Below are 11,614 nucleotides of genomic sequence, written 5' to 3' on the forward strand. Positions count from 1 at the left end.
ACTTCCAGAACAGGATGACAATGACAATGATAATACACATAAAGGATGATAGGTATTAAGTATGCACTTAACATGAGACACTGGGAAAAACACTTTGTATACACTATATTATTTCCTTTTATTATTTTAATCTTCACAAATATCCTACAAGGGGGTCCAGAGCCAGACTGCCCAACCACTTGTTAGCTGTATCACCTTACTCAAATTCTTTAAACTTTCTGTTGCTCCACTTTCTAATCTAGAATTACAGTTGGGAGGGGCTGCCCTTGTAGAGACCATAATTCCCAGCCCCCTGTTTCTAGCTGAGGCCATGTGACTTGAGTTCCGGTCACTGGACTGTGGAAAGAGCTGATATACTCACATCTAGACTGTCCTCTAAAAACTTCCTACACAGTCTTCCACACTCCTGTTGTCGCCCAGCAGGGAAGTTCCCCAGAGTTGAGTGTTCCAGATGGCAGAACCTCCATCAAGGTCCGCGGAACAAAGCGCCTCCCTGCCCTGCCACCAATCAGAAGACCACTTTTATTGTGTTTGGCCACTAAGATCTTAGGGTTTATCTGATGCAACAGCCAGTATCACCCTAACCACCGAAGAAACTGGTACCAGAAGTGGGGTGCTTACCTACGTGGCCCTGGCTTAGAAGTCAGAGAGTAGAGCCTGGGAAAAGCAGTAAAATGTTCGGTTGGACTGTCGCCTCAGATAACTTAGAGGACCAAATTGGGCCAACTGAGCCTGTAGCCTCTAGAGAAAGAGGTTTGAAAAATAAATAAATAACAGGAATAACAGAGCTTGTGGGAACTATAGCCAGTTTGCAAGTGAAATTGGGAAAGAATTGTGGAGAACTGAGAAGGACAACTATTTCTAAACCCCAAACATAAAAGTCAAGATTGAGAAGACTTTTAAATGAAAGAAATGATCAGATTAAGGGTAGAAGCTTCCTGCCTAAGCCTGATGGCCCCAAGGTAGCTGTCATTACTAAATAGAGAGATAAGGAAAGGTCTCCAGTTAAGAAAGTGAAGAAATCATCCAGGCTTGATAATTAGCTCTAGGAAAGGACAATGGGTGTGGCTATTGGCACACTAGACATCGTAGATGAAAATCCTACTAGATTGTCAAGAGAGCTACACTGGCAAAATCTGTAACCCTGCATTTTAAAAGTCTTTTACTGTTACGGCATCAACACAATCCTGGGGCCCCTCAAAGTTCAAGGGCGGGAACTAGGTTACAAAAGATTTAGAGCCTCCGGGTTGGTCATATTCCTCAAGAACCACTTCAGGAGTGGCCAATAAGAAAAATGGACAAAGACAATCCTCCCACAAGGCAAAGGCAGGAGCTTGGAGAACAATAAACCAGGAAATTGTTCAATCTAGGAACGTCACCCGTTTCCAGGGCACACAAGCCACACAGTGCCTGCCTGCCCAGGTTTCCTAACAACTAAGGGTCAGCACCTTGTGTATGTCTTCCATGACTGTGCTTTTCCCCAATGGGAGTTTTCCTGTGGCTATATCCTGCCCTGCTCCGAGATGGCATATGGACGCAGAGTGGCAGATAACATTTCTTTGTTGTCTCAGGGCTCCCGGGACGACGAAAAGCCACACATAACCCAATGGATAGGACCGAGCTTCACCCCGAGCTCCTGAACTTTCCCCTGGAAGCAGCTGATTGCATAGAAAGTTAGTTTCCTCCCTTGGGTAAGGGGGAACATGTTTTGTGTGAGAGAAGAAGGACACATAGATATTTGGTGGCCAGGGAGCCCACGACACATCTGGCCAAGGATATTATGGGCACAAGTGATGGAGATCCATCCCTTCCAGGCTTTCCTAAGATCCTCTACTCTCTCCTCCTTCCTCTACCTATTGGCTGGATGACTGTCCTGAAGGCCACATACTGATGATAAAGCCAAATCCAATAGTCTTGGTACCTAAATGACCCTCTTGCTGCCCCCCACCTCACTCCTCTCCCAATCACACTTCAGTGAGTAAGAAACAACCTTCTATTATGTTCAAATCCTAAGATTTGGGGGTTGGCTTTTAAAACAGCTAATGTAATTGTAATGATTATAATACGGAGAAACAATGCCCGGCGTATAATAAGCACTATACAAGTGTAGCTATTATTATAACACCCATTTTACAGATAGGAAAACTGCAAGTTGTGGGTGTGTCTGACTTCAAAGTCAATGATTTTTTTATATTTACCTTTCAGTAGATGATAATCAGACCTATTTCATAGGTGAGTTTGGCTCAAGGTCACAAATAATAATAGGTCCAGAATTAGAGGCCTTCCCCCCTATTCGAAAGCAATCAGCATGCCATACCTGACCTCAGGTCTCTAGATTGATCCCTCATTGTTTTATTTTGCTGTTATTTTTCTTTTCTGTTCCACGAAACATCCTACTTGCAAATGCCCCAGCACTGAACTGGCAAGTCTGCATAGAAAACCAAATAACCCTCCACTGACCCACATTCTAAGTTTTAATTTACATGCAGCCAGTTAATTAAAAACGTGCTCTCTGAGCACAGACACTGCCGTGGCTGACTCCTGACATAGTTTTCCTATTCTTCTTCCCTATTCTTCTTCTGTGACATTTTTGTCCAGCCCAGCAACACCACACTGTGGAACAGCAGGGCCAGCTAGGGGACCGGAAAACTGCTGAGTAAGCATTTAATGCAGATCAGAATCTAAGGAGGCAACAGTGAAGCAAAAGACCTGAAAACCGTCCTACCCACCAAGCCAGTGCTGCCAGGGGCTAGGGCTCATGTTAATTAATGTTTATAAAGTGATTTGGGATCCCTGAATGAGACTATTCAAAATCACCAGCCTGAATAATCAGTGCTTTAAGGAAGGCATTATAATTGAGTGCCTACTATGTGACAGGTGTTTTCACATACTTGATCTGATTTAATCGATTCTCTAATCACGTATGGGGGTAGATTTGGATTTTCTTCCCTTTTTTATGCCTTTTTGTTTTGTTTTGGCAATCCTCACTGCGCAGATGAGAAAACCAAATTCAGCAAAATTAAGTCACTTGCTGGAAAGCAGCGGAGCTGAAATATGAGGCTGAATCTTTTCCAGTGTAAAGTCCTTATCCCTTTCATCACACCACACTGCCTCTTCCAGTCTTCCCTTCACAGTCTTTCTGCATTTAAAACTGAATTTCATTCAAGGATGCCTATGGCTTTGTTTTTAATGTCTTTTTTTACTGCGCTACATTTTAAAATACAGCGAAATGCACACATCTTAAGTTTACAATGCAATCGGGGCGCCTGGGTGGCTCAGTTGGTTAAGCGACTGCCTTCGGCTCAGGTCATGATCCTGGAGTCCCGGGATCGAGTCCCGCATCGGGCTCCCTGCTCAGCAGGGAGTCTGCTTCTCCCTCTGACCCTCCTCCCTCTCATGCTCTCTGTCTCTCATTCTCTCTGTCTCAAATAAATAAATAAAATCTTAAAAAAAAAAAAAAAGTTTACAATGCAATCAATGCATTTTGAAAAATGCATGTACCTCTGAACCCTATCACCCCAGAAAGTTCCCTAGTGCCCCTTCACTAAGGATGCCTTTAATAAAAAATACAGCAAATAAGATGAGCTACTTTCCTTTGACCCAAGCAATCTTTTTGTGACCTTGGCAGTGAGGGCTGAGCCCATGGAGTCAATTCCTGAGATGAGCCCGCTGAATTATTTGACTTTGGGAATATCGGGAAGAGGGATCCATCCAAGTAAAATTCTGTACCCTTGTGGCTCCATCCATACTGAACACATGGAGGTGAGTTAACCTGGATGAGACAGAGATGTGAGATACCATTATGCCTGGATTATCACAACTACCACCACCATTTTGGCCCCCATCGTGTGTCAGGCAGCAGACTATAACAACCTTATACACATAATCTCACTTAATCCTAATTATTACCTCTATTTTATAGCTGAAGAAACTGGGCTCAGAGAAGTTAGGTAACATGCCCAAGAACACACAGCTATAACATGACAGCCTTGAAATTCAAATCCAGGAGGTCTGATTTCAGAGGCCTTTACAGAGGTTGATGACAGATGTTGGTGGGTGAATTTTAAATCCCAAAGATTTAATGGGCCACTTATATTCCTTCAACAAACAGTACCCGGCATCTGCTAGGTGCTAGGTGCTGTGCTGAGTGATATGAAAGGAGAGACAAAGATGAATAGGACATAAGCTTGCACTGGAGGGGCCACAGTGTGATGGGGAGTCACTTAAAGCAAGGTCAGGGTCGGGATTCCCAAGGGAGCGGGAGAGGGCTGTGTATGGCACAGGTATGGGGGGTGGGGAAGGGGCTGCATCAAGGAAGGCCTCCCAGAGGTGTTGGAAAGATCATTCTGGACCAAGTCTCCAGGGATGAGAACTGGCCAGCTCTGAAGCCATTGAGGTAAAATGACTCACACACAGAAACGGCTTGCCGAAGCGCTTCTGCCTGCCCCTTATGTAGCTTTCGCAAAATCAATCAAGCCAAATTTTAAAACCCCACAGAAACCCAACATCCACTGGGGTCTCTTAGCTCTTATCCCAGCTCTTCGAAACAGCTCAAAATCAACATAAGAAAAAAGCCCTCTGAAGAGTAAAACAGTCCCCTGCCCCCTGCAAAGTACAATGCCCTAAACCCAGTCCTCCTATTTTTGAGACCCACCAAGCCCTTGCTTACAGCTGGTTATCTTCTGTTTTCTGAACTGAGTCCCGCGTGATTCGTTTCCTAATTCCTTGGGCGTGGCATCTAGCAGCAGCAAATTTAGAAGGGTGGACAGGTGTAGAGATGGCAGTAAGAAGGGGGCGATCAAGGTAGAAGGGTTTGAAAAGATGATCCAAGAAACTCAAAACTCAATAGCTTCTTTCGGGACATCACTGTATGATAGTACACAACAGGCATCTAGTAAGCTCCAGCTGTGTACCAGGCTCTCTCTTAGACTTGGGCAGAGGTTATAAAAATGTAAAATCTAGGGGCGCCTGGGTGGCTCAGTCGTTAAGTGTCTGCCTTCAGCTCGGGTCATGATCCCGGGATCCTGGGATCGGGCCCCGCATTGGGCTCCCTTCTCCGCGAGAAGCCTGCTTCTCCTTCTCCCACTCCCCCTGCTTGTGTTCCCTCTCTCACTGTCTCTCTCTGTCAAATAAATAAATAAAATCTTAAAAAAAAAAAAAAAAGTAAAATCTAGTACAGCCCAGTGCAGTACGAAAGGAACAGAAAGTGTATGAACTGGGACAGAAGGTCAGGCTGTAAAGGGTCTCTATTCAACTGGGTAGGTAATGAAGGGCAAGCTGATGGGCTAAAGGCAAGGAATTCATCTGCCAATAAAGAGCAAAACACTTAAGTTCCCTGTGCCTCAGTTCCTCCTCTGTACAATGGGGATAATAGTAGTAGCTTTCCAAGGGAATGCTGAAGATCAAATGGGTCAACATGCAGAGTAGTAGTGGAGGCATGTTGGAGGTTATTACCTCTGGACCACGGTACCTGCCAGGTCCTTAAATTTACTAACTGCTCAATAAATATTGATGAATAAACGAATTCACAAATGGGTGAGACTGCTGAGTTAAAGGGAAAAAAAAATCGATCACGTAAGGCACGGACTCCTTAATAAGGCTTGCAGATCAGAAAGACGGCCATGCAAAATAGTTTAACAGGTTTGATATTTAATATGTTTCAGATACCTAAGAAATTAATTGCTCATTCCTTACTCTTCGCATAAATGACCTGCCATTTTAAACAAGCTCAAGGGAAGGAGATAGAGAGATCACAATGAAATGACAGCATCTCTCATACTAAGAGATGGCCGAAGGGCCCTGAAACCGAGTTAAAGCTCTGTGGTGTGGGAACCGTTAGGATGGCAGCAAACCCCACCGCCACACATTCACCCTGCCCCAAACCAACTCTGTGGTCTCTCCTTCCTTAAATTATACTTACTCCGAAAAGGACAAACACAAAAACTGTCTTTAAAAGATGTTAAGGATCATAAAAGTAAAACCAATTTTAAAAAATCTAGAGGCTACTAATACAGAGTTATAGGAGGCCCTTGATTTACAGATGAGTAGACTGAGGCCCAAGAAGGAGAGTCAACCAAAGACATAAATTCAAGAGAATGGCAAAGAAACAGGTGGAGCAGGATGCCCAGATTCCCACACCGGTGCCCTCTACGGGGAATGCTCCTTCCTTGGAAGGAAACACTGTGAGAGCTTAGTAAAAGCAGGGTCCAGTCCCAGCAGGGGTATAAGGGTTTGGGGGCCAGTAAGAAGTAAAGGACCGTTGTAACAGGAGAGGTAAGAACAGGGGAGGTGCGGCGCACCTGGTGGGAAGAAAATTAAGCCCTCCTATGCTTTTTGTGGGGGTAGGGCTCCGAACAGAGAGCAATCCAGTCCAAAGCTCCTGGGTTTTTCAGGTGAATCCTCCCCCTTCTGAAGAAGCTCATATAAAGACCAATGCTTTCTCCTAGACGTTTCCACCTCGGTCAGGATTTCACGTGTGTTTGAGGCTCTGCGCCCTCGACTGGCTGCAGAGGGGGAAGGTCTCTGGCAAAGAGATCCTCAAGAGTCTCCAGAGCAACGCGGATGTCGCGATCCCGCCCCTCCCCCACCACCACGCCCACTTTGCTCCTTCCTTCTCCTCCCCCAACGATGATCAAAACCAGGTGAAAGGGAGAGCTGGAGGGTCAGTTTCCCGAGAGCTTTTGCTGGAGCCCCGCGCGCTTGCTCTCTCCTGCGCACACTCACAGGCACACTTAACATACACACGCACAGGCTCACAGTCTCTCACAAACAAGCACACATTCACATGCACACACTTGGCACCCCCAGAGGCCCGGCCGCGCCCGCTGCATGTCTCTTTCAGCCCCCGGGAAACCGACAGGCAGCAACATGAATGAAATCTACCCAGAAAGACTGCATTTCAGCTCCAACCACGCAATCTCCGGCCAAACCGCCGAATATGTAGCAAAGTTTTATTTCGCTTTTAGAGTCTCCAGTTACGCTTCTACCATTTCCTGTGGAAAACTGAAGCTTTGAAGTGTCTAGCTCCGGCTTTCGCAGACAGGCAGGACCGCCAGCTCGAGTTCTCAAAAACAAGAGCCCCCCTGGCCCCACCCCCTCCGCCGCCAGAACTGCAGGTTCAAACCCACCCAGCTCCCGCCTCCGAAACAGGGGGGTGTGGGAGGGGATGACAGAACCTGCTGGAAGCTACGCCCTAAACTGACAGCCCCGTCCAGAACCCCGCCCCACTCCCATCTTGCCCGGGTCCCTAGGGGCGCTCCTTAAGCAAAGTGGTGACAGCTGCAGCTCCCTCCCACCGGGAACCGAGAGGCAAGAGCTGGGAGGTCGGAAATGGGGGGAAGGGGTGTCCATAGCGCAGCACCCACCAGCTGTGCGCTCTGGCCTTCAAAAACTGCCCCGGGAAAACTTGGGACCTGTAAGTCTTCCGGCTCCACCCTCTCACCACACACACCTCTCGCCCACTGAGCCAAGCGAGCTCTCAAACGTTCTGCCTTGACGGCCGCGGGGCCTCTAGCACACCCGCGCCAGGACAGTGTCCCGGGGCGGGCAAGTACCCAAACTGGGCGGTGGAGCGAGGAATGCACCTCCTCCGGAATTCCAGGGAGCCGAACTCGTGCGCCAGAGAATTTGGCATCTTCAAGGTCAAAAAACCGAACCAAACCAAACACAGGGCTCTGGCAGAAACACGTACTAGGGGCAAATGATAAAGCCGGAGTCCGCAAACGGCGATGGGCTCTTCCCCCAGTCTGCGGGCGGCCGCCGCCGCCCCGCCCCACACTAGGGGCCGCACGGTGCGTTCCCGGACTTGGGAACCCGAGGAGCCGCGTGAAGTGTACGCGGATTCCGAGCGCGCGAGTGAGCAGGCGAGTTTCGGGCCGCCTCCTACCCCGAGGCCCCCTCGGAGGCTTGGGACAGCGGTGGGTGGCCGGAACGACGCGGCAGGGACGCGCGAGGCAAACTATCAACCGGAGTTGGCCAGGTGGGGTGGGAGGCGGCGGCACCAGCGCGGCCACTTACCGCTGGCATTCTTCCCGCAGATGAGGTGCTGGTAGGGCTGCAGGAGCCCCCAGATCTCGGAGTCGTTGTTGACCGTGTGCTCCAGCGTCTCCACGGTGAACCTGGGCGCCTCGTGGAGTGCGTGGTGGTGGTGATGGTGGTGGTTGGCGACGGCGGCCGGTGGGGCTGCGGCGGCGGCGGCGGCGGCGGCGGCCGGCGGGGCGCAACAGCTGCTGCCCCCGCTGGCGCTGCTGGCTGCGCTGCAGGCGCCGCCGCTCGCCGCTCCCCCTCCGGGTGCCTCCCGCTCCTTATCCGCCGCGGGGGCCGTGCCGGGGCCGGAGCCCGGGCCTGGGCCCGAGCTGGAGCCCGGGCCAGGGCCGCTGCAGCTCCGGGGCAGCCCGGAGGCCACGACCCGCGAGTAGATGTCCCGGAAGAGGCTCTCCATGCAGGCTGTCAGGTAGATGGCGGCGTGTTCGTGGATGCGCAGCGCCACGCGGCTGTCCACCATCCAGCGGTACACGCGGCCCACAGAGAAGGTGAGGCCGCAGCGCGCCGACTTGCCGCGGCCCAGGCGGTCGCCGCCGGCACTGCTCATGTTGTAGAGGGACAGCGCGGCCAGCGCGGCCGCCGTGCAGTGCGCCGCCAGGCCCCAGGACAGCACTATCTCCATGGCGCTCTGGATCTCGTACTTGGTGCACTTGGCGAAGCGCAGGCTCAGGCGCTGCGCCTCCTTGGCGATGCGTACCAGCGCCCGGCTCACCAGCGTCGACAGCTTGGCCAGCGCGTCTTTGGGCAGGCCGCCGGGGGCCGCCGGGCCTGCCCGGGGATCCCGCGAGCGCAGCAGCAGCGCCTCCAGCTCCTGGAGGGTCCAGGGGACCTCGTCGAGGTCCGGCAGCAGCCGCGAACAGTGCTGGCCGGCGCAGTCCAGCCCCTCGGAGTCTTCCACCAGGGCAGTGTTGACGGTGTCAAAGCTGTTGTGCCGGCTGTGCATGGAGTCAGCTAGAGGCGGCCAGCAGCTCCCGCCATACGGGGACGCCGGGTGCGAGTCGGAACAGCACAGGGACAAGTTGGAGGAGCGCACCGAGTCCGCCGCGCCACCATAACCCGAGTCCAGCGTCAGATCCTCCAGCGTCCGCACCACAGGCTTCTTACCTCTCCTGGCCATCGCTGCGCCACTTCATGCTGCGGCCGCCGCGGAGCCGAGGGGAAGGAGCAGCGAGAGCACCGGGCGCCGGCGGGCGGGGAGAGCCGAGTCCGCGCGGCCTCGGCTCACTTTTCCACCAGCTGCTTAACACCAAGTGTTACTACTTTCGGCTGCCTCCCCGAGCCGCCGCCGTTAGTAGACGCCGGGCGGACCCCGAACTCATCTTCCAGAGCCCGGGCCAGAGCTGGGGCGCACTGGGGAGCGAGCCAGGCCGGGAGGGAAGCTCACGCCGGGACTCGCCCCTTTCTTCCAAAATAAAATAAAAAGTGTCCGACCCGCTCCTCCCTGGGCCCTGCTGGGCGCAGAAGCCGCCGGCCGCCGGCCTCAGTGTTCGTAGGACGGAAATGGACTCAGATGCCGCCGCAGCAGCTCTGCTGGCAGCTGGCTCCCGGCTCCGGGCTCCCGGCTCCCCGCCCGGGGCTCGCTAGGCGCCCGCCCGGCACTGAAGCGCAGCAGCTACCGCGGCGGCTGCAAACCCGGCCGAACCCCGCAAACCCCTGGCAGCCAGCAGGGCGGGCATATGTAAAGCAGGGCCGGCGGAGAGCCAATGGGATCAGAGAATGCTAATTATCTCGCCCTTTTTTTTTAAATTCCTCAGCTCCACGTAGCCCCGCCCCTCACACACGCCCCCGGAGGTGACCAGGGCTGCAGGAAGTGGGGGGCAGCGGGCTGGGGATTGGGGGGGCCGGTGGCAACGTAGAGACGCAGATGTTATCTCCCTGCTGCTGTCCCTGCTCCTCAGGCTCGTGGCTTTGGTACCAGAATGGGAGGGTGGTAGGTCGAGCAGGTGACCCCCCACCCCCCCACCCAGGTGTGCTATCCGCCAAAGGTTCACAAAGTGTCGGCCTGGGGTCGCTTCCTGCCCCCGAGTTTCGGATTTCACTTTCCTTTTTTCTTTAATACGCAAAGCATGTTTTTTCATCCCTTCCCCTTTCCCCCACCTTCGGGTCCCCAAAGCAATTAAGGTGGTCCTCTTTCAGCCCTAGTTTTCTTCAGCGTGGAGGGAAGGTTGGAAACCAGGCCAGCGAGCCCAAAGGCCAGGGCGCTGGACACCAATGGAAGGCTGAAATCTCAGGACATTAGCCACCTGCCACCAGGGCACATTGACTAGGTTCTTTTCAATAGCCAGGAGGACGACCCTGCACCTATCCTTCAAAGGCCTGGGTGGTGCCGCCTGGGGGAAGGCTCCAGTCTCACTTTGCCATCTTGGTGCCCCTAGTTCCGGATAGCTCGGCCTTAAAAGGGTAAATTTGCACGGAGGAGAGTTTCCTTTTTTGACTAAAGAAAGATATAACATATGCATGACTTAGCTGCATTTGTGTCAGGTGGCATTGTCCTGTTTATTTGTCTCCACCCTCGTGGGTGGGGAGGGGAACATACCTTTTTCACCAGGGGGTTCCCAGCTCCCACACAATGTCTCTGCCTGAGGTTAGGAATTTTCAGCTTAGAAGTCCCCTCCTACAGAAAGGTAGCCCAGATCCCCCAGTACTTACCTGGGTGATTTACCTGCCCAACCTCCTTCTGAAGCTGTTGATTTCTAGACTCTTGTAACACTAGGTTGTTACAATATGAGAATGTGTCTAGACTGCACACTGGACTAGAGGTTTGGTGCATAGACCTGTCACAGAGTAGGCACTCAGTAAATAGTTTGCTGTAATTGGGTGGATGAAGGAAGGAAGCACATGTTTTTGAACTGCTGGTTTGAATGTTCAACAATGGACTTTCCCAGATAACTCCACAGATTGTCTGATGTTTCTCTTATCTGTCATCCCAAATCCACCCACCCCTTCACCCCCAATAAACCACCACCCTATGTGGCTACCATCCTAGTACCCATGAGTACATATGCTCATCACCTCTCACTTTGTTATACTATTCTACCAACTGTTCGCCTTATCCCCTGCCTCTTCCTTCTCCAAACCATCCAGTCCAGGATCTTGAAAAGCCCAGTTCTGATCTTATCATTCCTTTTCTTGAAAAAAATTCAAAGGCTCCTCATTGCCTTCCAGATAAATAAAGTTTATACTGATGAGCTGGCCTTCAGGGATCTCTCCACTCTATTTCCAGATTCTCTTTCCGTAAAATTCCAAACCTTTTAATAAGGGATTGTGAGGATTAATTTTATGTGTCAACTTGAGTGGGCCACAGGTGCCCAGTTTAAACATTGTTTCTGGATATGTCTCTGAGGGTCTTTTCAGATGAGATCAGGATTTGAATCTGTGGACTCAGGGAAGTAGATCACCCTCCCCAATGTGGTTGGGCATCATCCTATCCAAATAGAAGAAAAGGTAGAGGAAGGAGGAATTCATTGGGTTTTTTCCCACCTTAATGATTGAGCTGGGACATAGCTCAACTTCTTCAGCCCTCAGACAGGGATTTACACCATCAGCTCCCCTGGTTCTCAGGTCTTTGGAC

The 11,614-nt window shown here is 51.6% G+C and overlaps 1 protein-coding gene across 2 annotated transcripts in view; it reads right to left on the bottom strand.

The window, feature by feature from the left end:
• The window catches only part of ABTB3 (ankyrin repeat and BTB domain containing 3), a 304,103-nt gene extending 294,336 nt beyond the window's left edge, over positions 1-9,767 (bottom strand). The window contains exon 1 of one of the 2 annotated variants that reach the window (XM_064590666.1): positions 8,017-9,767. In XM_064590666.1, the coding sequence (XP_064446736.1) occupies positions 8,017-9,160 (1,144 nt within the window). In that variant the 5' untranslated portion in view covers positions 9,161-9,767. The remainder of the gene's footprint in view (positions 1-8,016) is intronic. The other variant, XM_064590665.1, reaches the window with a different exon arrangement.
• Positions 9,768-11,614: the final 1,847 nt, after the last annotated feature.

This window comes from Mirounga angustirostris, unplaced genomic scaffold, assembly GCF_029215605.1.
Source record: "Mirounga angustirostris isolate CCGP_5_RB_7025 unplaced genomic scaffold, mMirAng1.0.hap1 SCAF_5, whole genome shotgun sequence".
Taxonomy (NCBI): Eukaryota; Metazoa; Chordata; class Mammalia; order Carnivora; family Phocidae; genus Mirounga; species Mirounga angustirostris.